General features: G+C 56.2%; 12 protein-coding genes across 12 annotated transcripts; 7 read left to right on the top strand and 5 right to left on the bottom strand.

Annotated features, from left to right (window-relative positions):
- Positions 1-177: 177 nt before the first annotated feature.
- On the top strand, positions 178-2,649 carry SCP_0108690 (RNA-binding protein; the record flags this gene model as incomplete). Its single annotated transcript, XM_027753099.1, has 12 exons — positions 178-248; positions 300-1,043; positions 1,094-1,306; positions 1,360-1,494; positions 1,553-1,600; positions 1,653-1,790; positions 1,843-1,912; positions 1,967-2,039; positions 2,099-2,183; positions 2,235-2,306; positions 2,363-2,468; positions 2,515-2,649. 12 exons carry the CDS (start codon positions 178-180, stop codon positions 2,647-2,649), a joined length of 1,890 nt encoding a protein of 629 aa, XP_027608900.1.
- Positions 2,650-3,554: 905 nt separating this feature from the next.
- On the bottom strand, positions 3,555-4,843 carry SCP_0108680 (AB hydrolase superfamily protein; the record flags this gene model as incomplete). The annotated part of the gene is made up of 6 exons (XM_027753098.1): positions 3,555-3,559; positions 3,630-4,045; positions 4,096-4,258; positions 4,307-4,366; positions 4,417-4,687; positions 4,754-4,843. The coding sequence occupies 6 exons, from the start codon at positions 4,841-4,843 to the stop codon at positions 3,555-3,557; spliced, it is 1,005 nt and encodes a 334-aa protein (XP_027608899.1).
- An 87-nt stretch (positions 4,844-4,930) lies between these two features.
- On the top strand, positions 4,931-6,490 carry SCP_0108670 (D-serine dehydratase; the record flags this gene model as incomplete). The annotated part of the gene is made up of 5 exons (XM_027753097.1): positions 4,931-5,170; positions 5,217-5,345; positions 5,399-5,595; positions 5,649-5,989; positions 6,045-6,490. 5 exons carry the CDS (start codon positions 4,931-4,933, stop codon positions 6,488-6,490), a joined length of 1,353 nt encoding a protein of 450 aa, XP_027608898.1.
- Positions 6,491-6,961: 471 nt separating this feature from the next.
- SCP_0108660 (GTP-binding protein) lies at positions 6,962-8,069 on the top strand (the record flags this gene model as incomplete). The annotated part of the gene is made up of 8 exons (XM_027753096.1): positions 6,962-7,013; positions 7,070-7,096; positions 7,152-7,205; positions 7,259-7,341; positions 7,394-7,425; positions 7,484-7,546; positions 7,602-7,756; positions 7,810-8,069. The coding sequence occupies 8 exons, from the start codon at positions 6,962-6,964 to the stop codon at positions 8,067-8,069; spliced, it is 726 nt and encodes a 241-aa protein (XP_027608897.1).
- A 480-nt stretch (positions 8,070-8,549) lies between these two features.
- Positions 8,550-9,759, bottom strand: SCP_0108650 (hypothetical protein; the record flags this gene model as incomplete). Its single annotated transcript, XM_027753095.1, has 6 exons — positions 8,550-8,603; positions 8,665-8,787; positions 8,845-8,941; positions 8,996-9,214; positions 9,277-9,387; positions 9,446-9,759. 6 exons carry the CDS (start codon positions 9,757-9,759, stop codon positions 8,550-8,552), a joined length of 918 nt encoding a protein of 305 aa, XP_027608896.1.
- A 773-nt stretch (positions 9,760-10,532) lies between these two features.
- SCP_0108640 (hypothetical protein) lies at positions 10,533-12,913 on the top strand (the record flags this gene model as incomplete). Its single annotated transcript, XM_027753094.1, has 6 exons — positions 10,533-10,587; positions 11,031-11,097; positions 11,153-11,695; positions 11,751-11,939; positions 12,009-12,792; positions 12,848-12,913. The coding sequence occupies 6 exons, from the start codon at positions 10,533-10,535 to the stop codon at positions 12,911-12,913; spliced, it is 1,704 nt and encodes a 567-aa protein (XP_027608895.1).
- Positions 12,914-13,254: 341 nt separating this feature from the next.
- On the top strand, positions 13,255-14,970 carry SCP_0108630 (hypothetical protein; the record flags this gene model as incomplete). Its single annotated transcript, XM_027753093.1, has 5 exons — positions 13,255-13,294; positions 13,340-13,690; positions 13,774-13,938; positions 13,988-14,382; positions 14,443-14,970. 5 exons carry the CDS (start codon positions 13,255-13,257, stop codon positions 14,968-14,970), a joined length of 1,479 nt encoding a protein of 492 aa, XP_027608894.1.
- A 579-nt stretch (positions 14,971-15,549) lies between these two features.
- Positions 15,550-16,076, bottom strand: SCP_0108620 (hypothetical protein; the record flags this gene model as incomplete). The annotated part of the gene is made up of 3 exons (XM_027753092.1): positions 15,550-15,633; positions 15,695-15,831; positions 15,893-16,076. The coding sequence occupies 3 exons, from the start codon at positions 16,074-16,076 to the stop codon at positions 15,550-15,552; spliced, it is 405 nt and encodes a 134-aa protein (XP_027608893.1).
- A 1,195-nt stretch (positions 16,077-17,271) lies between these two features.
- On the top strand, positions 17,272-17,490 carry SCP_0108610 (hypothetical protein; the record flags this gene model as incomplete). Its single annotated transcript, XM_027753091.1, has 1 exon — positions 17,272-17,490. One exon carries the CDS (start codon positions 17,272-17,274, stop codon positions 17,488-17,490), a length of 219 nt encoding a protein of 72 aa, XP_027608892.1.
- Positions 17,491-18,457: 967 nt separating this feature from the next.
- Positions 18,458-21,075, bottom strand: SCP_0108600 (glycosyltransferase family 31 protein; the record flags this gene model as incomplete). The annotated part of the gene is made up of 5 exons (XM_027753090.1): positions 18,458-18,804; positions 18,865-19,205; positions 19,268-19,961; positions 20,014-20,452; positions 20,503-21,075. 5 exons carry the CDS (start codon positions 21,073-21,075, stop codon positions 18,458-18,460), a joined length of 2,394 nt encoding a protein of 797 aa, XP_027608891.1.
- Positions 21,076-21,548: 473 nt separating this feature from the next.
- SCP_0108590 (hypothetical protein) lies at positions 21,549-22,986 on the bottom strand (the record flags this gene model as incomplete). Its single annotated transcript, XM_027753089.1, has 7 exons — positions 21,549-21,844; positions 21,905-22,412; positions 22,485-22,570; positions 22,631-22,678; positions 22,734-22,786; positions 22,836-22,848; positions 22,911-22,986. 7 exons carry the CDS (start codon positions 22,984-22,986, stop codon positions 21,549-21,551), a joined length of 1,080 nt encoding a protein of 359 aa, XP_027608890.1.
- A 376-nt stretch (positions 22,987-23,362) lies between these two features.
- SCP_0108580 (Glucose-insensitive transcription protein) lies at positions 23,363-24,157 on the top strand (the record flags this gene model as incomplete). The annotated part of the gene is made up of 4 exons (XM_027753088.1): positions 23,363-23,376; positions 23,439-23,535; positions 23,606-23,768; positions 23,832-24,157. 4 exons carry the CDS (start codon positions 23,363-23,365, stop codon positions 24,155-24,157), a joined length of 600 nt encoding a protein of 199 aa, XP_027608889.1.
- Positions 24,158-26,022: the final 1,865 nt, after the last annotated feature.

Genomic DNA, 26,022 nt, shown 5'->3' with positions numbered 1-26,022 from the left:
CAGTGATGCGCGCGTGGGTCTTGAGACTTCGCCAACGTGACGAGCGTGACCATATGTGTGACACATATGGTCTCGCCATCGCCCCAAAACTGTTTCCCACGCTTCTTGCACCCCAAGCCTTGGCTTCGTCAAAAAATCTTACTCTGGTGGTTTCTTTGACAAACTGAGCACATTAGCATGAAGATGTCGTCACCTATCAGCAAAATGGATGTGGATCGAGAGAAATCACTAGACCAGAAGTCAAAGTCGTAAGCAGTGAACTGCATGTGTTCGTTGTTTTCGCTGAGCTACACACCCAGATCTCGTAACCTATCAACGGAAACCCTTCGCACTCGTCGTTCTCATCGATCTCGCTCCAGGGACAGAGACAAGGAGAGAGATAAGGAAAGGCGCGACAGACGCCGCGAGCGCGACGAGCCTGATGAACGACGCAAGAGGAGCCGCAGCCGGGATAAGCGCGACAGAGACAGGTCTCGGGAAAAGTACAGAGAACGGGATAGGGTGCACGATAGAGAGAGGGAGCGTGATAGGGACAAGGATCGCGAGCGGCGCAGAGAGCGGGATGGCGAGCGACACCGGGGCGACAGGGACAGCGGCGAGAGCCGTCATAGTCATCGCGATCGTGACAAGGATCGGGACCGCGAACGCGAACGCGATGATAGAGAGAACAGACGTAGAAAACGCGGCGACGAACTGGAGGAAGGTTTCGATCTTCGTGACGCTGAAGAACGCGCTAAGAGGAAGAGACGCGACGATGTACCGGAAGAGTCATCTCTCCCTGCCCCGCCTCCTTCTGCAGGATTGCCTCCCCCTCCTCCTCCCCTGGCAGAAAGCCCTCGCCGTCGTAGGGATCGCTCACGGGATGCTGACCGTAGGTTTGGTGATAGACCTCCGCGACCTCCTCGTGACCCTCGCGATGAATTCGATGATGTTCGCTATGGAGGAGACAGGGAGAAAGAGCCCGAACGTAGCCTTAAAGCATCTCCTTTGGACGATGGACCTTTGGATCTTCCTCCTGAACGCCTAAGTCCCACTGCAGTGAGGTTAGTTAATTTTTTTTGGTGGGGTTTCCTCTCATGGATTGTTTCGTTAGACGCCCATCGCCTTCATACGAGCTCCCTCCCGATGATCCCATGAACGATGAGTTCAGAGAGGACGATTCCGAAGCCCGATCTGTTTTTGTCTCTCAACTTGCAGCGCGGCTTACTGCGCGAGACTTGGGCTACTTCTTCGAGGATAAACTCGGGGAAGGGACCGTTATGGATTCAAGAATTGTAACTGACAGGATATCCAGACGCTCAAAGGGGTTAGTTCATAGGGATTTCGTTGAGAAATGGGCCGCTGATGGTTTTTACGTAGGATTGGATACGTCGAGTTTCGTTCTGTTGAACTTGTGGATAAGGCTATCTCCCTAAGCGGCACCGTCGTAATGGGTCTTCCAATCCAAATACAACATACTGAAGCTGAGCGAAACAAACTTCATGCAGGCGATGGGTACGCGCATGCACCTTTTTCGTTGATTTAGAATTCAATTCTATTGACCTTGTTGTAGCAACTTGAACCTTCCTCCTGGAGTCAGTGCTCCTCATGGTGGCATGCAGTAGGCCCTTCGTCGCGGAACTCCTATACTCCTTCTCACCTTTATGTTTCAGATTATACGTCGGTTCTCTCCATTTCAACCTTACCGAATCCGATATCAAACAGGTCTTTGAGCCATTTGGTGAACTTGAGTTTGTCGACCTTCACAGAGATCCTATGACTGGTCGCAGTAAAGGCTATGCTTTCGTGCAGTGAGTATCTATATATGGGTACGTTCGTCAGCTTTCCAACAGTTTATGACAGGTACAAGCGCGCTGAAGATGCCAAGATGGCCCTCGAGCAAATGGAAGGTTTTGAACTTGCTGGTCGTACTGTGTGTAAATCCGTATAGCATTATTTGGCCCATTCATTGATTTCGTCTGGGTAGCTTCGCGTCAATACAGTGCACGAGAAGGGCACTGCAAGGTATACTCAACAAGATTCTCTGGATGAGGCCGGCGGTTAGTAGTCGTGAATGCCGAAGTTTTGGATTAAACTTTCTGACAACTTATCTATTTAGGCGGTAATTTGAATGCAGCATCTCGTCAAGCGCTGATGCAGAAATTAGCTAGGATCGACCAAGCACCTACTCGTCCTGAGCCTATGTATGTCGGCAATCTTCTAGTCAAACTGCCGTGAACTCACTTTCGTTACAGCATGAAACCTAACATTCCTCAGGCAATGCAATCTAGATCTGTCCTGCTCAAGAACATGTTCGACCCTGAGGAGTATGTTCGATATGCGCGGCACGTTGAGCATTTATTGACGATTTCATGTTCATCAGAGAAACTGAGCGTGATTGGGACAAAGAACTTGCTGAAGACGTCAAGAGCGAATGTGAAGGCAAGTACGGTCATGTGGAGTTCATCAAGGTCGAAAAGGAATCTCAGGTATGTTGATTATTGTCTGTGGTTCCATACCACTGACATCACGTAGGGCGAAATCTACGTGAAATTCGACTCCATCGAATCTGCGAAGAATGCTGTTCAAGGTCTGAACAGTCGTTGGTTCGGTGGCAATCAGGTCTCGGCTGCTTTCATTTCAGATGCCATCATGCAGGCCCACCAGTAATCGGAAACGATGGATTGTGAAGCTGATAATTTGTTGCACCAACTAAACTTCTTGCTTGACACAGGAATATACAACTTGTATTTCCTAGTTATGCCTGAATTTTCGTCCTCAGTACTGTCTTTCTCAATTTTTTGTTGTGCCTAGGTTCCTCGTTATCCTCGGGACATCTTGGAGACCAGTTACACAGAGGCAGGTTGACTACTGACGTTTCTGGATACCAGGTGTTCCCGTTCTCGTCTCAAATCCATCTTTTTGCAGTAGATTATGACAATCTTGATTGACCTAAGCATGAGAAGTACAGACACGCTGAACACATTAGATCTGACTTCCCCTATCCTGAGTAGATCCGACATCCGACTGAAAGGCTACTGTTTGACATGGTTACGTCTGCGAGAAAATGTATTCTCATCGCTGCGGTACGTACGAAGCTGAAAAGGAAGCCTCGTCTGACGGTCAGGAACAAAGGTTCTTCTGCGCGCAGACATCATGTCCCAGGACATCGAGATTCGACGTGCATCCAACTCGTGCCTGTTGATGTGCAGAATGGCCGCATACATCCCGTGTTTGTAGCCTCCCCTGGATTTCTGGTAGATGTTCCCTCCGTCGTCGATGGGGATGGACCTCGTGCGCTTATCCATGTTGTCCGCACACGTGTCCATGGTCAAGGAAACAAGTTATGTAAAAAAGGTGCATTACATGCCGTATCCTATGCATGAGCTCCACAGTCCATGCGCCCCAACGGTCACTTTCCTGACATGAATGAGTTGTCACTCTAGGAATTGTTAGCAAAAGCCTTTCCCAGGGCCTCTGCGGCATCTGAGACCAATTGTCGTCCCACCTCCAGTACGCTTTCCGAGTGATGCCACGAAAGTGAGCGAAAATTCGTCATGGACAAGATACGAAACTTACCCTGCGTGATGAACATTTACAATATGCGGTTCAACAATGGCGCAGAGGAAATTGGAACTGCAGATGCGTACCATCCATAGCCATGATCGGATGTGGCGATCCCAAGTAAACCCTCGTCTCCACCTCGGCTCCGGCCTTTCTCAGCTTCTCACCGTACGCGATGCCTTCATCTCTTAAAATATCCAACTCAGCGACTCCTATCCATGCATTCGGGCACTTCTTAAACGTTTCCTCTGGTGCGAAGATGGGGGAGTTATCCCACTTGGTCCAGTCCTCTTCGTTCGGCGAATAGTTTTTGCGGAACCAGATCATCTTGTCCGGCACAAGCGATACCGTGTTGGCATTTTCCTTCCAAGAAGGATACGGATCTCTGGAGGAGGTCGCAGTGTTGTCGACAACCGGGACAACAAGGACCTGGAAAGTCAGGGAAATCGAAGGGGTCATGAGAGCAGCCTTATGCGTGATCACGGCGGCAAGGTTGGCTCCGCTAGAAGTAATCTGTAAGGCAGCACTCCGAGTGGCATATTCTGAGCATACCTCGAAGAACCACCAACAGCAAACTTCTGGACGTTGACCCTGAGGCATTCTTTGCCTTTCTCATAAATCCATCGAAGAGCTTCTACGGCGTCCTCTACAGCGGCAGGGTATGGCTCCTCTGGTCCTAGCCGATAGTCGACCGAGACCACAACACAGTTCGCACCTAATTATGATATGAGGCAACGGCAATGTAGGCTCACTTCTTGCTCACGCTTGCACATGTTCGTGGAGAAAGCATTCTCAGTGTTGATATTCCCTAACGTCCAGCCACCTAATCACAAGGGTGAGCTCTTCAGAAATATTTAGCACGAAAGTTCTTGCCTCCATGGAAGAACAGGAACACGGGCCAGCCCTCAGATGGTGGATTGCCTTCCGGTGTGAAGACACGCATGGTGCACTTGCTGAGAGCAATATCCTCCACAGTACCGACCTTCAGAGGCTCGGAACCACCCGCCACCGGGGGCTTCTGACGAACGGTAGGGTTCCATGGCAGAGTGTGGACGTTGGGCGCGTACAAGCTATTAGCATTGTGGAAAGCCAGGTACTCGGGGAGCAGCTTGTCCACGAAATCAGGATGGACAGGCTGGAGAATCTGCTGGGTCGTCATGAGCCGAGATCTGTGGAATGGAATGGAATGGAAGAGGAGAATGGTTCTCACCTGGACCTTTATCGGGCGGGAGATAGGGCAGAGCGGCCCGGCCGTGTAAATCAGAACTGGACGACCAGGATGTGCGGTTAAATATAGCATCACGTGGCAGAGTGATATCGATACACGATTCACGCTCAACCCAAGACTCAGAGCTGTCCTCGACCACGACCTCAAGAAGTGACGACTATGTCAGAAGAGGCAGGCGAATCCAGGGGTAGCGTTATCCAAACGAGGACGCCGTTCCACATCAGTGCGAAGCCGGAAAAGCAAGAATTGGTCGACGAGTATCGCGGTAAAACACTCAATGCTTTGAGAACACCCGCACTGGTCATTGACAGGGCCATCTTCGCCAAGAACTGTGCTGAGATGCACGAACATGCTAAACAATGGGGTGCCAGCTTCAGAGCACATGTGAAGTCGCACAAGGTGAGACCTGTAGATATGGATCCAGCACGATCTGACGAAACGATAGACAGTGGAAGGTACCAGACTTCAATTGAGCTCAAGCGCAGACCAGACGCAGGCAATAGTGGTGTCGACAGTCATGGAAGCCTGCGAAGTCATCAGGGATGGACTTATTGCGGACAAAACCGTCAAAGATGTAAGTCTTTCTGAATCCTGAGGTCCACTCCGAGTCGAATTATATCCGTCCAGATCCTCTACGGACTCCCTGTCGCGGTCAACAAGATCGCAGACCTCTCTGCTTTGTGGGACGAAGTTGCATATTCCGATGTGGCCCTACGCATTTTGATTGACCATCCAGACCAAGTCGCATTCTTGGAAAAGTTTGAGTATCAGAGGAAGACGTCGAGGAAGTGGTCTGTATTTATCAAGATCGACTGTGGACAGAAGTGAGCACTGTTTGGTCGCTGAAAGTCAAACGCGTCGCTGACGTACACATTAGACGAGCAGGGCAGCCACCAAGTTCTCCACAACTGCGAACTTTGTTGATGGCTGCGTTCGCCTCTCCGGTCATTTCGGTGTATGGATTCTATTGCCATGGAGGGCAATCGTACGCGTCAACTTCGTTCTCCGAAGCCTCATCCTTTCTGTCTCAGGAACTTGAGGCTGTCAATAATGCGGCAGGTGTTGCGTTGTCCATCTTGGCCAGCTCTCCGAAAGTTACTCCGCAGCGAGAACCTTTCGTCCTCGCGATAGGCTCGACACCCACTGTCCACGCTGCCACAGCAGAAACTCGTGAGAGACTTGCCGCAGTGTTGAATGGTACGCTAGAATTACATGCAGGTGAGTTAACATGGCATGCTTCTAGCATTTGTGCCACACCTATATCCCTTGTCAGGGAACTATCCACTGTTGGATCTCCAACAACTACACACCGGCTTAATTACTAGCAGTCGCATCTCACAGCGTGTTTTGGCGACGGTCATCTCGTACTATCCTGAACGTGGCGCCGACGGCACGGACGAAGCCATGTGCGATGCAGGAGCAATAGCAATGAGCAAGGACATCGGTCCGTTCCCAGGTTATGGAGAAGTGGTCGGAAGGCCATGGAGGCTCGGGCGGATATCGCAGGAGCACGGCATTCTGACGCGAACGCAGCCTCCGTACGCGATCACCCCAGATGGTGAAGACATAAATCTAAAGATCGGAGAAATGGTCCAGATTGTCGGACAACACGCTTGTCTGATACTAGCAGCTTTTCCTTGGTATTATATTGTAGACTCTGACATCAAAGGAGGAGGAGATGTGGTGCAGGACGTCTGGGTGCCATGGAAGGGTTGGTGAAGTGGGTAGTACGGAGAACCAGGTGCCGCATTTCCCTACGATGTAGGTTAGAATAGAAAAGCGGACAATCGAGGATTCTATGAGACTATGCCTTCTCGTAGTGGAGATGGCATATATAGCATGCACCCACTAAATGAAAGCCCATCAGAGTCCCCGCTGTCGACAATTCGTCACGCTCCAGCAATAGCTGCGCAACAACTTTTGATATACCGCGACACCGGTGCCACTGAATTGCAGATACATGTAGTCATTCAAACCAAGCTTTGTGACTGAAGTGAAGTTCAATATGTGTGCTCGAGTCTCGGACACCGGGAAACGAGTAGAATTAGCCGACGCTAACAGAGAAATGCACGTGCGGCGGACCGATGAGCTTGTTCGAGTTCCGAGTTCTCTGCCGCACACAACCACTTCCAACTTGCGGCTACACAAGCCACCTCCGAATTCCTCTGACATCAGACGGTCGCATTCAATATGCCTGCCCACGACTATGGAGCAGATGCAACGGAACTCATGGAAACTTATGGCACGCAATTTATCTCGCACTGAGATAAGTACGCTGCTCACGGCAGGTTATTTCAGACTTCCTCATGAAGTATATTATTATTGGTGCGTTACGTTCTCTAAGCCTTTGTGATGCTCAGATGATTAATGGGCCGTGCAGGGGAAGCCGGAACCGGAAAGTCGTGTCTTCTACATCAGTTTACCCACAATACCTGTATGCATCGCCGGTGTGCAAGTGCCTGCTCGTCCGCTCATCTCTGTTCCCAGTCAAAGAGCACTCGCAACACACAATTGGGGTCGAATTTTCTAGCCGCACGATCAAACTTGGTGAGAAGCGGATAAAGCTACAGGTGCGGCCGTGTTTTCTGTGAGATTAGACGCGTATCTGAGGGTGGTGACTAGCTATGGGATACTGCAGGACAGGAAAGATTTAGGTGCGTCTTAGTTCTCGACTACTGTGTCTATGGTTTACTGAAGTGGTGCTTCGCGCAGATCGGTAACTCGCAGTTATTATCGAGGGGCGGCAGGGGCGATTCTGGTCTACGATATCACGAAGTGCGTGCGCAAGCTCTGACTCCATCCTGTTTATTCAATTAACTTCATATCTCAGTCGGGCATCCTTCGTGAATTTATCTCGGTGGTTGGCAGACGCTCGCGCACTAGCAAGTTCGCAGCTAGTGACGGTGCTCGTCGGAAATAAGTCGGATAGAGAAGACGATAGAGAAGTGGAGTGGGCAGAAGCAAGTAGATGGGCCGCGGAGAACGGTAACATCCCCGCGTCTTCACAGGTAGACGAGTTGCTTACCCATTTCCGAAAGATCTGCATTTCCTTGAAGCTTCTTCGCTGACGGGCGACAACGTGGAGGCACCCTTCCTTCTATGCGCCCGATCAATATTGCTTGCGATAGAGTCTGGGACACTCGATCCCGAGAAGGCGGGCAGTGGGGTCAGCTATGGCGATCGCGCACTGCGGAGAGTGAGCAGCTCGAGCCGGCTGAGCTTCGGGAGTCTGAGTGGATCAGGTACAAGGCGAGGCTCGAAACTCAGACTACCAGGTTACGGCGGCAAGTGCTGTTGAACCATTGTGGAGAGTCGGTTCTCTTCTTTTCTTCGTCTTCGTCTACTGGACGCGGTGAATATGTGAGTTCTTTTCGATTTGTCTCGGTTACAATATGTGCTGAGGTTGTAGATAACAGGCTGCCCTCACCATCACTTGGACGCTCTTGCTGATTCACTCATGCCTATTTACATGTCGGTGGTCGCCCACTTAGGTTTCCATCATCACCCATACTTCGACAGTTGCACGCCCCTGCAATGACACCCACGACACATTCCCTATGGAGGGGTTGCTACGCACTACTCACGGATTTAGACATATACTATCTTGTAGCATTCTCTTTAATGTCCTTGTACCGGATCATCTGTATATTATAACTTCACTCGATACAGGCTCGCGGGCTTAGCACGGCCACGAAAGTAGATACCCCAGTGGACTCCTTGATAGCGTTGTGTACAGTGTACGTGATTTAAAACTTCCGCCACCGATGCAGGCGCAGCGTCAAGTCTGGCAGGCGGCTACAATTCTCTCCGAGTCGGTGACGAAGCCATAGCTCTGCCAACGGGGGATCAATCGATCAGCCACGGTCTTGAACGAATTGGAGAAATTGACTCGCATTGCCAGAGTTATACAGCACATTCTCCAGCGCTCCAGCTGGTGAAGTGGTCGCCGTTCCATCTTCAACGACAATACAATCGTACCCCCGGAAGTAGGCATCCACGAGGGTACCGAGGACACACTGAATAATCCCCAGTGTCGTCATTACTGGCTTCATGGCGATTTGAACGTGACGCACCTGGTCTGCGTTAACACCAGCGAAGAAGAGCGTCGCGATCCCGCTCTGCTCGAGATACAAGTCCAATGCGGTTTGGTAGCCCCATAACCCACTCATTCTAATTGTCGTTGCTTCAACAACCAACTAATCTGAGACCGCGACTCCCACACACCGGTTCTTATGAATCCAGAGGTCTGTACCTGCCTTTTCCCCTTCCTCGTACAAACCCTGCAGGGGGCCGTAGAGGTCCGAGTTATATTCGCCCCTCATGAGCAAGCGGCCGAAATTGCCTGGCAGCTTCGCGCCGAACCCGCCGCGGCCATTCTTCATGAAGCCGCGCACCAGAGACGGCGGGATCGTGGTGAGTTCATGTTCTGTCAGGCCCCAATTTCTGGAGCGCAAGCCAATAGCGTTGAGCCGCTGAGCGGTTATAATAACAGACATGCAACGCACACCCAGAGGATCTTCACACCCTGCGAGCGCAGCGCAGGGACGGCTTTCATGAGCGGGTCCACGCATGCAAGCCCGGTCGGGTGCTCCCTCAGGTCAGGATGAAGGAAGAAGCTGCAGGCTCGAAACTGTCAGGACATAACGTGCTCCCCAGTTGCACTCGCGCACGCACTTCTGCATGTCGATGATAACGATCGCGCTGCGCTCTTTCGCGATTCGCAGCACCCTGTCGCCGTCGACCGGAAGCTCGAACTGCGAGTTGCTCTGCAGCGGCGGGATCGGAGCATCTTCTGCCTTCTCGGCCTGTGCGGCCGTGCCCACGTCTAGCGCTCCCTTCGGGAGGTGCGCGGTGCGAGTCAGGTCGATGAGCCCGGAGGAATACTCGACCCAGAAGGAAGCCGGGTTGCCGTATTCGACGGCGGCGGCGACGTGAGGGCGGGTGGTCATGCCTAGGATGGGAGTGTCGTGGATCGGTGCGCGAGACATGCTAGGCGAGTGGGACGCAGGAGAGGCCCGAGAGCCGCTGCAAACATGGTGAACGCTGATGGGGATGCGATATGGGACTTATCTCGACGATAAGAGGGGGATTGAGAACATTGCTTCTAGTCGGACTTAGGACAGATATTGCTCTGATCGGAGAGTATCATGTGATCGTGAAGTGGAGGCACGAGAATAGCAGCACGATTCAATGGTCTGGCCGACCAGAGAGTTCCAGCCGCGCGCAGGACGACCTCAGCGTGTACAGTGTCTTGCGGAAAAGGCAAGTAGCGGGGAGATGCACGTCGTCCACATCGACTGGTTGAGGTTAGACTGCTGCCCTCTCACGTAAATTCGTTGCAAAAAGTTCAGACTGAAAAAATCATATCAGAATAGTCGCAGCACAGGCACTAGAGTTGCTCTGGAATTACATGCTTTTTTGCAGGCACTCGCGAGTCAGCAGAAGAGCGTTGTTTTGCAAACGGAGCTGGACGCCAGTGCCTGGCAATCTGAGATTGAGATTTCAGACAGAAATGGTCACGAGTCGGAGAGGTGAGACGAGGGCTCGGATAATGTATTTTATTCTTGAGTTTACAGGCAGCAGCAGCGAGATGTCGAAGGAAGAAAGAGGAGGGGAGTCGAGTAGAAACATGAGGCGAGGGGAGAGGGCGCCGATGACGGCGTTCCCACATGGCCTAGTGCTCGCCTTGTCGATACGGCCAATCCTCTCTCTCCAAACCATGCCTCTCCTCTCCTCCTATCCTGCCTCCTCTCCCTAGTCCATGGCTGCCACTCTCTCCTTCATCAAAAGACAATCCATCAGTGCTTCCCCTTCAGGTGAGCTCCTCTTTCTCGCCTTCACTATCTCGCCCTTCGCCTCGTGTTTCGTGCCACCCGCCTCGAGCAAGTCCGTCTCGCAGAGTGCATTGTCGCAAAGGTCGTGAGTACATATAGTATCCCTTCCGACCGAGAGATCTCATTTTTGGCTACTCTGGTGGCACCGTTCACAGCTAATTGTGTAACAGTGGCTGTTTCTTCCGGACGTCTTCCTCTTCTTGCCGTCTCTGCACTGGCTCGCTTTTCCCCTTACCTCCTTTCTCTTCTAGGTTCATCTCAGTCAGCGCAGGCCCCTACTTCTGCTCCTTCGTCTACCCCTGCCACTGCCACGAGTACAAATACGCTCCCAACTACTTCTGCTCCTGTTCCCACGGCGTCTTCCACTCCTGCGCAGTCCATGTCCTCATCCGTTCCCCCTACTGAATCATCTCCGTCATCTCCAGCACAATCCTCCATAGTGGCGTCGTCTTCGCCTGGATCTTCTACTGCTGCGGCATCCGCTGCCTCGACGTGAGCCATAACTTCGAGGCACATACTCCGGATCGTCTGACCGCGCTACTGACAGGCCTACGGCCGCATCTACGTCCGGCACCGCTGCCTCATCTGCAACAGCAATGTCCACCCCGAGTAGAAGCGATTCGCCTCTTCCAGATCCATCATCATCATCCAGTGCGGCGTCCTCCCCGCCCTCGTCGACGCCTGCCTCCACACCGTCCTCAACGCCTTCCTCAACGCCTTCCTCAACGCCTTCCTCAACGCCTTCCCCGACCCCCTCCTCGACCCCCTCGTCAACACCATCCTCTACGCCTTCCTCGACACCCTCGTCAACACCATCCTCGACACCCTCGTCGACGCCTTCGTCAACACCCTTGTCCACACCTTCGTCGACTCCCTCCTCCACGCCCTCACCTACTCCTTCTTCTACACCCCCTAGCTCGGCCTCGCCATCCGCGACATCGAGTTCAATCAATCTTCAGTCCTTGTCCGCTTCGGCACCGTCTTTGACTCCGTCATCCACGTTGTCCTCATCCTCACCACCTGCAAGTAATGTCCAATCAGCGTCTCAAGCGTCCAGTACGGGACCCTCGAGTTCATCCATCAGTGCCCAGTACGTATGATATGTTAAATGTATACGCAGATATCTTGCCTCATTTCTTCATCAGATCGACGTTCCACTCGACTGTATTTGTTACGACCACAAACAGTGACGGGCAGACTGTGACGTCTGCGCCTTCGTTCATTACAGAGACGTTTACGACAACGGGAAGTAATGGTAACACGAGCTATGTTACTATCGTTGTGGGAAACCCTCCACCGCAAAGTGATAACGGAGGTACCGATTCCACTTCCGAGTGAGTCTTGTTCTACTACAATTGGGAGTCGACGGTATCCATTGCCCATGCTGACTGCCAATGATCCAGGTTTTTCCGCAATAAGGGCGCAGTGGCGGGCGTTTTCTTGATCGTCGGTCTGGCGGCGGCGTCGATCGTACTGTTCTTGGTCTTCTTCATCCATCGGCGCCGCCGCACACGGCGAATGGAACACGATCACGCAGTTGCATCCACACTCGCAGCCGTTGGATACAACCGCACACCCTTGGACGGTGACGACGACGACGCGCAGCCCATGGCACAGCGACGCTCAGCCGCTCTGTCTGCGATTGGGACAATCAGCTCTTCAGGTGGTCGGGCGCCCTCAGGATACATGGACGAGCCCGCGGGAGGTGGCTCTGCGCCCGAGACACCGATGGAGAGGGACTTCGACCCCTATGCCGCCTACGGCACGATCCACCCCCCTCCAGCAGCAGCCGGGGCTCCCAGGAAGGACGGCTACATGCCTGCGCGCACGAGTAGCCCACCGCCGTTGGGCCACCAGAGTACAAGGAGCGAGAGCATGAGTTCTATGGGCTTCGGACATGCAGCGAAGGACAGCTCATCCAGCCACGAGCTGCTGCTCGGTTATTCGCATGGCGCTTCTGCGAGTATCGGAGACCCTGCTGTACCGCTTCCTACTTTGGACCCGAGCAGTGGGGATACTGTGGTTCCCCCTCCACGGAATCCGCAGAGGGTGTCGAATGGTGGACGAGATAATCCGACGGTGGAGACGCGTGCAGGACTGACTCCAGGAGTTTCTGCAGCATCGTCGGTGTACTCTAACACGGACGATGTCTTTGACGACGCCCACGCGGTCCGCCCTGCCTTGGAGGTACGTCCTGGCTTCTTGACTTCGTCTTTGCCAATGCTGACTCCTGTGTTAAAAGGTGCGGAATCTCGCCGACGGCGAAAACCCAGGCGGTGAGGTTTCGCGAGGGCCATCTCGACGGTGATGGCGCCCACCGTGCAGACTGCAGTCATTTTCCCGTCGTTGTCGCTTTGAATTAGTATCGGATTTTTATGGCATACCTGCTGTCCATGACACCTGCATTCTCATCCTCACCCCATTTGGATATGCTGTACACGTACCGTCACGATGTCGATCCTCGAGCCCGGACTCCTCCCTAGACTCTAGTCGTAGCCAGTAAGCACTATATAGCGTAGTTTTCCCGGACTTTGTCGAACTGTTGTTCATACTCTCTCTACACACTTGCGCAGGTACCCGCTGCTTATCACGATTCTGTAACACGTCCGTCGAATACGCGCTTTCTTTACATGCATAAGTATAAGGCTCATGCGTGCACACATCAGGCTGTGGAACCAGCCCATGACACGTACGCATGCCGAACATTCGACGTGGTTGGTGCCGTCGTGACTAGATATAATAATGTCACGGTCTACTTTGCTGAGCGCAATTGAGCACTCCACTGCGAGTGCTCTTGTGCTTACAACCACGATGATAGTCGACAAGTCGTCCGACGGAGTAGACCCGCAGCAGCCTCTCGCTGGCCCGTCTAGATCCGCCGGTCTCCAGCCGCCATCCTTTGAGGAGAGCATGCGCGACCAAGCACTGCCCAGCTATAGTGACCAGTTCCCAGAGTCGTCGGAGGTGTACGTGCCCCAGGGCGGCGAGGCACCTCCGCCCGAGTTCACGCCATACGAGGCGGAGTACTTCGTCTCCGGCGGGGCCGGCGACATCGTCTCGCATGACCGGCATCTCAACGAAGACGGTGAGTAGCGCGCTGCTGTTTGTGGTTCCACCGCGAGGCGGCATGCTGGATGCTGAATGCTACGCGGTATTGCAACTATGTAGGGGAGGCGCTGTACCGTTTCCTGCTGTCGCACTCGCAGACGCCGCCGACCCTCGTCCTCCATGTGCACGGCGACCACACCGAGTCGCGCACGCGCTGGGTGTCCCGCAGGGACAACGACGGGAACCACCGCACCGAGCCGGAGTACTACACGGAGGAGGTGGTAGGTAAGTCGCTAGCCCGCAATGGCCTCCTCGCCGCTGAGACACTTTTCAGATTTTGACTTCTCCATTGATGTGGGGCAGCACATCGCCGCAGGGCCTGTGCACTGGAGCCTCCCGGACAATGAGCCCGCGTACAGAGGCAAGATGTACAAGGAAGTGGATGACCATCTCTCGCTGCAGCTCGAAGGCGACATGTTACTTGGTTTGACGAGGAGACACTCGACGAGGCGGGAAACGAAGCTCGCGAAGGCCTCGCAAGCGGAGAGAGCATCAAAGGGGCTGCCTCCCTGGGCGACGCTACAGCTTGGCTCCAACAGAAACGACTCGTCAAACCTACCGATCGGCGCCCAGCAGGCGCAGGTGCTCAAGTCGTCGAGAACTCTGCGGCAGTGGGCCGACGAGTACTGTGCAAGCGACAAGCTTCTCAAGGAGTTTACCTACGAAAAGGTACGTCGTCCCCTAGCTCTTTCTCAACTCAGGCAGCCCATTCATTGCACTCGTTGGCAGACCGTGTGCGGCTGGAACTTTGCCAACCTCGAGACCGCCGTGAATGCCGCGATCAAGTCCACGTACTTCAGTGGGCGGGTAACTGTCGAATTCAAGCTCACCAACGCCCAGATCCACGTCCGGCCGGACAATGGCCTCTCGCGCACGCTCTCTAACAAGTGGCTGAAGGTGCTGCTCTGCGTGTTGCTCATCTTCCCGTTCATCTGGCTGTACAGACGCTTCGGTCGGCGAGGCGGCGGGCGGTGGGAGGTCTGCGGGGGCGCGTACTTCCTCAAGTCGTGGCAGCCCGTGGACCCGGACGCTCCTCCGCCGCCGTTCCCCGGCGATGGACGGACAGTGCACACGCAGGCAGGGAATGCCCGCCTGGTTGGGATGCGTGAAGGCGTGTGGTTCCAGCGCTGGGAGGGCACGATCCGGCGTGCGGTGACGGGGAGGCTGATCTCGACCACACCATTGAAGGAGCCGGATGACGGGCCTTTGCATGCTGCGTTCATCCTTGACGGGTATCCTGCGGTGATGCACCACTGATACTAGTCTCTTCTCTCTTTTGATTCTGGTTGTGGACGTGGTACGTACTAACTGTTGTTGGATATATATGAGGACGGTTGTGTACGAAGTGGTCATACTATACTCACCTTCGCTATGTCTTTACTACGGTGGGTAGTAATTTCAAGTGTACGATGGACCGTGATCAATTGATCGCTGAGATTCGCGTTAAGCATCGGTAGTTGGACGCAGAATGAATGTGAGCTCAGCATGATCGAATACGCAGTGGCCCTTATACAGATCGTCTGTTAATAGCCACCTCTTATTATCATTTCGCTAACATATCCAGCACAGCGAGCAGCATGAGCATTGTCTGTAGCGAAGCGGGCCTGCAGTGGCCACAGAAGTCCGAGATCCAACTTTGACCTCGCGCGACGCTCATTCGCCAAGGTTCTGAGTTCCCGTCAGTGGTTATAAAATCTACTGTCAGGTGGGTCGTGAAGTAAGCGCAATGATACAAGCTAGACATGGTCGAGCTCCACACTTACCAAGAATTAGACATGATATATCCACATTATACTTCGCTGACAATAATATGGCCACGGCTGTAATGCTGCACTACTAGTAGCGCTTTCCAGGGACATGGTATTCCCAAGTGGACGTCCCAAAGTCGTACACACGCTCGTCATCGTTTTCGTCGTAAAACTGTACGTGCGATCAGGCGGTGTGACCTCCGATGCAGTTTGGAGTAAGCGTGCGTGCTCACCTTGACGATGACATTTTCCCCACCGTCAAAGATGGTGTCAATACGGGCCTCCGAAAGCTCGATGAGCCGCTTATTGCTGTACAGTCCGACGCTCCAGTCCGCCGGGATGGGGAAGCCGTCCTCCATCATGACCCCGCCTGGGTTTATGACCATAAGCAAGGACCGAGCCCACACAACGTCAGAGCATTCAACACTCACGAACGACATCGTTCCAGAACTCGGAGATGGTAGAAGAGTCGTTGACGTCCTGACCGCGGATGTGCCCATAGTAGGAGCCACGGCGGACGTTGATCCACATGCAGCCGTTGTCGCGGTAGCCTCTCTTGTGCCAGCCAGCACCGCGAGCATTGCGTCTGCTGCGGTTGTGATAGTTTGCATACATCGTTGTTAAGAGTAGTGTTAAGAAGGATAATTCTATTGAGAAACCCCAGAAACCCGGAAACCCCAGAAACCCCCTTAAGTTGCTCAGCAACCTGGTTTCTGTGCAAGGGAGACCGTTGACAGCCGGCCGGTTTTGATGGGGAGCCGCGCTTGCAGTCTCTTTCTGAAAGTGAGTAAAGTGCGGCCTCCCCGTAGCAGAGGCCTCGCTGCGAAATTGTAAGTTGATTCGGGGCTTACCGATCACACAGGAGCTCGGTACACTCTATGTACGTGAACATGACGCGTCGGGCGGGACTGACAAGGCTTACGGCGGGTGCCAATTTTCCCTCTCCCTCTCCCATTCTTGCGAAAATTTACTTTAAGAATATGGAGAGTGCATGCAGGCAAGGTCTCTCGATCTCTCGTCAACTGCCATGAGAAGCTGAGGAGTGAGTCTGCCCTGCCTTCCCGCACAAACGATGATGCCAACATGGCCGCCCCAGGAGGGCGTCCGGCCGGAGTCCGAAACTTCCTCCGGAGAGGGAAACCCCACAAGTTTCCAAATTGAGGGGTTTCTCGAGCAGCCTCAGAAACCCGGGGTTTCTTGGGGTTTCCGGGTTTCTGAGGGTTTCCCAATAGAATTATCCTGTTAAGTCGGTCAACATTTTATAAACGCCGGGCGCGACTGTGACCGACACACGATCGGTCACATTCAAAGTCGCGTCCCAAGCGTGACGCGTGACGATTATCCTGGACCCACACGCGCCCCTTTCTAATTCCCGCCATCTAGCTTGCGGGCGTGCCAGCTGCAAGCTCTATAGGAGTATACGTAATTAACGATTACAGGCAGCCTATCCTTGAAGTTGAATCCACGGCACCTACAGATTTTTTTCAGAGGGAAAATAAATGCATACATGATGCTGCTCAAGCTGACCTTGGGTTGACCTGCAGCTCGGAGCGCAGAGCAAGTCTCACCTGGATCGCTGACCGCCTCAAGTTGTGTGCCAGGGGACCGGCACGTTCGAGGTGAGTAGTTTTGGGTAACGGGTATGACATTGATGAATGGTGCTGAGCTCCTGATATTTTCAAGCCGTCATCAGAAGGAAAGACTGCCTAGTGCGAGTGTCTGTTTCGTCAGCGACCTATCCTATGCCCACGCTAGTGGCCCATTTTGATGGACACTCGTTGGCAGAAAACCACTTTCCAGTCCTGCGCCCATGATATCTCTCATGGATCCCGCTGCGCTCACCCTGATCATCTGCCAGGCTTATCACTCCTCTATTGCTCGATTCGTCTACCTTCTTCGGCTCCCACCACTGCCTGTCAGCTGCGATGGACGGAATGCGCGGAAGCCGGGCGGAATGTCGAGCCCCGCTGCTATCGCGGGTTATCTGACAGATTGGACCTCCCCCAGGCGTTATGCCCAGGTATTCTAGTGCAGTGCGTTCCTTTACATCTGCGCTCCAATCACTGTGGAGATGCGTCTCTTGCTAAATTTCCCCAGTCTCTGCGAGGATGTCCGAGCGAGCCGCATCATTAAGGTTCTTGGGCACATTTTGGTGATCGTTGACGCTGATGCGGCAGAATTTGCTCGGATAAGTCCCGGCGCCCTCGGTCGTTGTGGTAATCCTGCCTGCCAGGGGCCTTTTCGTGTCGCGCAACGCTCAACGAGCGCCAGCAGTGTCGCCTCCTCATAGACGCATGCGGTAGTCCATATGCCCCACATCCCGTCGTCCGCTCCGCTGATGACTTTCGCGTGCAAGTCGCACAGACTGCCGCGGCCTCAGAGTTAGATGCGAAGTACCGACGCGCTTCGAATTTGTCACGTCTCCCACTGTGGACCCCACGCTCCCTCGCGGTTCTGCCAGAAATAAATCGCACTTGGCAACCACGTCTTCGCACCGACGGCCGCGATATCATAGGGAGTTGTGCAGCGCGTGGGGGCATCAATGCAACATCGGCTCGACCCCCCGAGCTTCGCGAAGGCCACCGCACGGACCACACACACAGACACAGCTCCAACTCCTTCTATGTAGTTCCAAATTCACCATTTCTGTACACTTTTGTATCGGATAGGAGCGGCAGGGCGAGCGAGCCAAAAGGGCCCCGCGGGACTACAGTACTACGCGAATTACTAGATCCAAAAAAAATGGCGATGGCAATAGGTCGAAAGCGAAAAAGCAAGCGTAGTGCGTACGTAGTCCGTGTGGTATGCGTGCGTGTAGAGACCGGCGGCGATGGCAAGATTGTGTGCGGGAATACGACTGCGGGGCGCGAATAAGTAATGTACAGCGCGGTGAGCTCGGGGGCGCGCGCAACGGCGCACCTCTCGGCTCAAGCTGGGACGAAACGAAGCGGCGAAACGACGAGGAGGAGAAACCGAAAAAAACAAAAAGGAACGCGTTACCGCCCCCGGTGTGTCCGTACCGCCGCAGCCGGCATGTGCATCACGCGCTCCCTCGCACCCCCCGCATCCTCGCCCGACAGCCTCCGCTTCCCGGTCCTTGCCCCCGCCCCCGTCGACATCGACGCCGGTAATAGCGGCGGCGGCGGCGGCGGCGGCGGAGGGGCAGCAGCCAGCTCCGCCTCGGTGACGTCCTCCCCGAGCAGCATCGCGTCCGCAGTCTCGAGGAACCACATATTCTTCTTGATAAAATGCACGACGACCGTCCCGCCCACGCGCGCACCGCCGTACCGCGTCCGCCGGCCTTCACGATCCTTCCACGCATGCAACGGCGTGCGCGCGCCGCCTGCAACGTTCGCCGTCAGCATCATCTCGCCGGGACCCCAGGAGGAGGAGACCGACGCACCCTCATGCAGCAGCGACATCTCGCTTCCCTCCACGAGCGCCTCCACGCTCTGCGCGAGCGCGAGGTCCGGCACCGGCGGCGCGTACCGCGCGCGGAACTTGGACACGCTCGAGTACGCCCACGTCGACGGCGGGAGCCCGTTCGCGCCGAACGGCGAGGGCACGTACGCGCTCGGTGCGCCGAGCTGCGACGTCAAGATCTGCGGCCCTTGCTGCGTGTTCGGGTCCGCCGCCGCAGCTGCCGCGGCGCGCGACGACGCGGCGCGCCAGTACGCGATGTCGTCGAGCACGACGCGCTGCACGCGCGCGACCTCGGAGGGGAAGAGGAACCCATGCGAGTACCTGTGGGGGCGCGCGCATCAGCGTGCGACGGCGAGGAAAAGAAAGAACGCGCGGGCACTCACACGGTCCCCGCCCGCGGGTGGTCGTATATCCAGCAGCGCTCGCTCGCCCAGCGCACCTCGTCCGCGCGCGGGTGGAGGCGCATCCACTTGGCCGTCTGCTTGTCCTCCGCGCCGCGCGTGAGCCCGCGCACCTGCGGGTCCGTCGCGACCCAGCGCGCGAGGCTGAAGCTGAGCGCGTACAGCTCGCCCGCCATGAACCGGTTCTTGACGAGGTACCCCCAGAAGACGAGCGGGTCCGCGGCGGGGTCCGCGCCCGCGTCCCCGTACACGGGCGCAGAGCCGTTGGTGGACGGCGAGATGGCGGCGGCGAGCGAGGCGGCGACGGGGTCTGGCGACGCGTGCGCGTCGCCCGCGGCGGGCTGCCCTGGCCGGCGATGCAGCTCCACGCGGAGGCGGGCCTCGAGCTCAGCGAGCATGACGAAGGAGTCGTCGTCGACCTTGACGACGTAGTCCGGGCGGACCCACGGACGCTGCTGGCCGGTGAGATAGTCGCGGTGGACGTGAAGCGAGTCGTGGTCGGCGGGAACGGGCGCGAGGGTGGTGGCGTTGGTGTAGGAGACCGGCGGGGGGTAGGACGGGAAGGCGGCGTAGAGCGGGGGCACCCAGGCGGAGGAGGCAGCCCAGGTGAAGTAGGCATAGCTCTTGCCCGAGTTCATGTTTTCCTGCACGGGGAGGATCACCATGTCGTTGTACACTGGCAAAAGCTCGGGATCAGTAGTGCCCAGGGAGTGCGACGGGGTACGTACTCTCCATCTCGAGCCTGATGCGGCGCTCCCACTCCTTGCACGGCTGGCCGAGGATGAAGCGCACGACGGTGCGGGAGGTGCCGAGACCGGCGTCGGCGTCGTTGGCGCCCTCGCGACTGCGTGGGTGGCTGGCCCATGTGGATCGGATGAGCATCCGACGCTCGACCGCATTATCGACCGAAAAAACGCCGACGAACACACCCGCAGGAGAGAGGTCGTCGAGGTCTGGGGGCGGGAAGGACAAAGGCGTAAAGTCCTCGGCAGGTGCGTACGGAAAGGACGCAGAGGGCGGGAGGTCGTCTGGAGGACGTGCGGAGGTGCCGCGGGGGATGGTGCAGTAGCCGCGCCAGGGGAGAGGTTCTTTGTCGGGATTAAGGATATAAATGACGAGGAAGGTGACAGAAACGGCGAGGAGGGTCAAGAATGTAAGGGTGAGGAGCTGGGACGGGTCAGCGCGGTACGGAGTGGGAAAAAAGGAGTGGGACGTACTATGGTGACGGGAGTCTTGGGAAAGTAGGGATGGCGGACGAGTAAGCGAATAGCGCGCTTGAAGGCGCGAAAGCCGGTGATGGCCTCGCGACGGCGATGGCGACGGACAGCGTCGATGATGGACCAGCGGCGGCGTTCCTCTCTGCGAGTGCGGCGACGGAGGGGAGCAACATCGCTGAGGTAGGACGGCTCTGGGTCGCTGTCGCTTTCTGAGCTGCAGGAGGAGACCCCGGAGGAGTACGGGAGGGTGGGCGAGACATACGGGGGGAGCGGAGAGGAGGGGCGGGAGGGGACGGGGGTGTTTGATACGGAGGAGTACGGAGAGTAGGGGAGGCGGGTGTAGGGCCCGTGGTAGGAGGCAGGATAGAGGAGCGAGTGGTCGGAGAGTCTGTCTGCAGCGTGGGCGGAGAGGTCTGGGGACGGGGGGAAGTTGGGATCGGACGGGGCAGGCGGGGTGGCGGGGTAGTGGTCCTCGAGGAGCAGCTCCGAGTCGGACTGGTCGTGTGGATCAGCGTAGGGTGGGACGGGGGAGAGACGGATCTGAGGGTGGTCCACGGGGAGCGAGAAGGGCATGGCCAGAGCAAGGAGCGTGCGGGCAGCGGGAGGAAGGGTATCGGAGCAGGCTGGGGGCCCGACGCGCAGGATGCTCTCCAGCAGCAGTATTCTTCAGGCTGAGACTACGCGGAGCAGAGAGTGGAGAGAGACTGGCAAGCCAGCAATATTAAAGAAGCATAAACAGTCGCTGCAGGCGCTGGCGTCAACTTGGCGCATGCGCAGCTGGTGCCCCGGCCATATATAGCACTGCCCCGACCTCTCGCCTGCCTCCCATTACTCTTCCTTTCCCAGTCCTCGCGACGTGCCCCTGGAATGGCGATACTTTATTTCTCGTTCCTCGACTACGACCTTAGGTTCACACCTTGTGACCTGTGACATACCAATTTGCGTGCCCTGGGGCGATGCTTTATCTCAACTACAAGTACACTGGGCAGCGCTCCTTCCTCATCAACCGCATCATCTCCCTTATCCACGCTCCCTCGGTCTGTCCATCAGTGCAGCCCCTCCCCGTACACCTTCTTGAAACTCCCCCGCTCTCGCACCGCGTCCCAGAACGCCGCCATCCGGCTCTGCTCCTCCGTGCTCTCCGTCTCCGAAACAACCACCCCTGCTCGCCGACGCGCCTCCGAAACCAAAAAGTCCACCGGGAGCTTGAACCCCCCTCCCACGTGTTCTTCCACCTTGCGGACTATCGTGTTCCCGTCTTCAGACACTGTCCCTCCGCTAAGCGCCGCCAGACGCGCTAACCACGCTGCCAGGTGCAGGTCCGCGATCGACAGCTGGTCCCCTTGCCGCGAACAACGCCCACGTCAGTCCGATAGAACTTGCTGACGCCACACAGACTTACCGAGTACGTACGGCCCAATCATCTCCTGCGTCAACAGCGCGAACACCTCCTTCAGTCCTCTCCAGGCCGCCTTTGCCGACTCAAAGAACTCTTTCCGACGCGCCTTCCCCGCCTCATCCAGTGCGCTCGTCTCCTTCTCCGCATCCGCGTACACCTGCAACGTCTTCTCCGTCGCGGTCTTCCGCACCTCCCAGAAGTGCCGCGTCTTCTCCGACACCCGGATCTTCGCCTGCTCGTTGTCCTCGAGCAGCCGCTCCAGCGCGTCCCGCCGCGCCGCCAGCAGCGGCAGCCGCGCCCGCGCGAGAACCTTGAGCGCGCCCTCGTCCCGCGCGTTCATGTACGTCAGCGCCCCCGGGTCCGCCGCCTCCGAGTGCAGCAGGTCCACGATCTTGTTCGACGCCGCGCTGAACGCGATCGTCGCGGGGCTCAGCGCGGGCGACGGCGCAGACGACGTCGTGTGCGTGCGCGACTGCGTCGAACGCGACTTGTCCAGGAACTCGACGATCGCCTGCGTGACGTAAGGTCGTATTTTTATGCGCACGGAGCGCGGGGCCGTATATACGCCGTGTGTAGCACGCACCTTGGTGTCCTGTATCGCCTTGTAGCGGCTCTCGATCTCTGGGGAGAGCGTCTTCTGGAGGGGCACGACGAGCGTCGGGACCGTCGCTGTGCAATAAATCAATTTTTTTTAAAATTTCACGTGGTGTGGACAGGCGGTGCGCGCACCCTTCGGGTTGATGCGCAGGTACGAGGGCGCAAAGTTCTCGCCCTTGCCTGGCGGCGGGTAAGATCGATGAGCGGTCGCCGCAGGGCCATGGGGGCTACGCACCGAGATCGACCGCCTTGAGGTCGACTTCGTCCGCGCCGTATCCCTTTTCCTCCCTGTGCGCCCCGCTGAGCGTGAGCTGCGGCGCGATCGCTGGACACTCACAATGCAAGGAGAGCTGCAGGGCGCGCAGCAGGTCAGCACAGACTCGGTATCGCTCTGAGCCCCGCGCGCACGCACCGACGGAACACCAGATCGACGACGGGTAGTAGTAGAGCGCGGCCTTGGGCACCGGGGGGTGCGCGGCGTCGGACATGTCTAAGAATCTAAGCAAGGAACAAGTTTGCTGGCAGGAATCTATATATGGTGCGAGTGGGGGTGGAGGAAGGGCGGGGAAAGAGACGCCCGTGGACTTTGTCCAGCGCGTCGCAACGCGCGATGACGTCGGCAGGGCGGGGCGAGGCACGCGACCGCCCAGTCGCGGTCGCGTCACCAACAGTCACAGTCACCTTCATTTACAGTCACGCACACCCTCCCGCTCGCCCACGTGCCCCTCTAGAAATCAGTGGAATCTTCGGCGCGTGCACCCCCTTGATCGACCCCAGTGGTGGCTCCCTCGCTCTTCCCATCTTGAAACTTCCAGCCACGGCCTCGACGCCGGAATAGCATCCAACTAGCAAAAAGTCATCGGAATGGCATCCCTAAGGTAGAGCGTGTCCCCCGAGTGCGCGCTGCATACTCCGGCTGACGTCGCCACACCGCGCACAGACACGAATTCTACGAGACCGACGAGCGGCTCACGCTCGAGGTCTTCGACAAAGGAGCCGACCCCGCCGCCGTCTCCGTCACCTTCCAGCCCCGCAGCGTGCGTCTCTCCCCCCCTTCTCGTCTCCCTACTTCCTCCCTCTGGCGCTGATCGCGGCTGTGGCGCACAGCTCGCGTACACGCACGGCGAGAAGACGCTCGTGCTCGAGCCCCTCAAGGGCCAGATCGACCCGGAGAAAAGCACGTACACCGTCGGGAAGTTCAAGGTCGAGATCCGCCTCGCGAAGATGGCGCAGGGCCGCTGGGGCGCGCTCGTCGGGGACAGCCCAGATCGTGAGCCACCGTTCGCCGCGCACACCCGCTCACCTTTTACTCACCTCAACCCCTCGCGTGTAGCACTGACCACAATACCGGCCGCGAGCGCGCCCGCGCCGACGCCGCGCCAGCCGCAGAAGAACTGGGAGGGGATTACGGCGGCGATCCTGGACGAGGACAAGGACGGGGGCCCGTCGGAGGACCCGAACGCGGGCGGGGACACGGCGGTGAACGGCTTCTTCCAGAAGCTGTACGCGGACGCGGACGAGGACACGCGCCGGGCGATGCTCAAGAGCTACCAGGAGAGCGGCGGGACGACGCTCAGCACGAACTGGGACGAGGTCGGCAAGGCCCCCGTCGAGGTGAAGCCGCCCGAGGGGAGCGAGTGGAAGAAGTGGGCCGCGTAGGTGCTGAGTGGGTGGTGTATAGGCGGGGTTCTTTTGGCGTATTTTCTTGTCGGTGTGCTCGGGTAGTCCGAACGTGCATGTGTATTCTGTCAAGTGCTTACTGCTTTGTCGTTGCTCTGTGATCGCTGATGCGTGTGCTACGAGATAGCACTCAGGCTGTCCAATGGTCGCGGAAACGAAAGCGCTGCGCGTCTTCGGCCCCGCGTATGGTGTCATTATGGCAACGGCCTGTGTTCACGTACACTGGCGCGCTCTGCTGGCAGTGCACGCTTCGCGCCTTGTGTCCATCATTGTCACGGTGGCGGCTATGGCGGCGCTGTGCTGCGTCGGCCTCGGCGAGAACAGCTCTATGCATCTGTGATACAAAGACGATTGTTCCTGTGGACGAACACAGCCAGCTGTCCGTAGCTCTTGGTACAGATCCAGTCGACCGGATGTTCGCTATTCGTACTTACAGAAAAAGAATCCACTTAAGCTGACCCGAGTTCGAACTTGAATGGTTGCTAAATTGGGCGATCGGGACCCCCACGTCCTCGTCGCAGTCACGGTCACGGTTGCGTCGTAGACTAACCCATTTAAGTAGAACTGTAGAAGAGCCCGAGATTCTTCGCATCAGGCGTTGCAATTCCGATTCGAGTCCACGTACATATTTTCCGGCGCTCACCATATCTGCCAGACGTTCGCCCTGGGATCCGACGTTCGCTTTATCCAAAAGCTGACTCGGACGCAACAGACGTGGTGCGCTCGTGCAATCATCAGGCTTCTTGCTCACAGAGTCTAAATCAGAGAGGTAGGTTGAAAAGTATTACTCGCCTTTTATGCTAAACACTACTTCCTAGGCAGATCAGATGCAATGTATTAACTTCTCTCCGTTTGAATTCGCGCCATCAGAACGCTGTTGAGGCGACCACCTGCAAATCCAGCACTCACACTTGGAATACGCAGTCGGAGGTACTTACCTTGTCATAAAGTTTGCCGTTGCCGAGTATTGCGAATGGAGAGTTTTGCTGCGATGTTGCCGCTGCGTATCCGTGTGTTTCGCATGTATGGGTTGCGGAGGCCGGTGTCCTCCGCGAATGTCTGCAGTAAAGGGAGCGCTATCCCTGTGGGTTAACGATGAGTTCATGGTGTGCGTTGTTTTATTTCTGGTTTGGGCGTCAGATCGCTTGCGTGCAGCCAGGCCCGTGCGTCTATGTGACTCGTCATTTTTTTTCTGTATTCAAGGGTATTTACGGTATGGGAGTAAACGACGGTCAGTAAGTTCCCTTCTCGCTGCTAGCAGCAGTGCTCGCTAATGAATGACATCTAAGCGTAGCTGAAATCATTTATTTGAATGCATGACGTTGGATCTAACTAGCATCACTTCAATTCTTTACCCTGCACCTGCTTGGGAATAATTCACTGCGGAAGTAAAGCCCGCAAATGCAGGTCACAGAGCATTGTCGACTAGGGGTGGCCGACTTGTAGCTTCATCTCCCGACTTACGATCATCATCGTCCACTGACCCTCCCTTGCCAGCGATACTTAGCTAGAATCAGCAGAGTCGCCCGCGATGGTGAGTGAAAATAACATTGTTCGCTGACCTTTGATGCCAAGCTCAGCTGTCTCCTCTGGCTCGTAGGAAATTACACGATCTTGTACTGCGCGCGTCCCGCCGAGACTATGCGAGTTGCACATCGTCCCTCCATGGATGAAAGTGAACCCGGAGTAGCTGCCTGCGGCTTACCTGTGCGGCCTCGAAAGGAAGGACTTTCCTGACGCGGCGAGTGCTTTCCTGGCGCGGTGAGTATTGTTCTACTCCCTACATCTGACGTACTTCTTAAGCGCGCTGGCTATTTCTTGAGCGCGTTAGCATCTTTGACCTG

The sequence above is a fragment of the Sparassis crispa genome (genome assembly GCF_003851025.1).
Source record: "Sparassis crispa DNA, contig_000000F, whole genome shotgun sequence".
Lineage (NCBI taxonomy): Eukaryota > Fungi > Basidiomycota > Agaricomycetes > Polyporales > Sparassidaceae > Sparassis > Sparassis crispa.
This window is presented reverse-complemented; position numbering and strand designations above follow the sequence as displayed.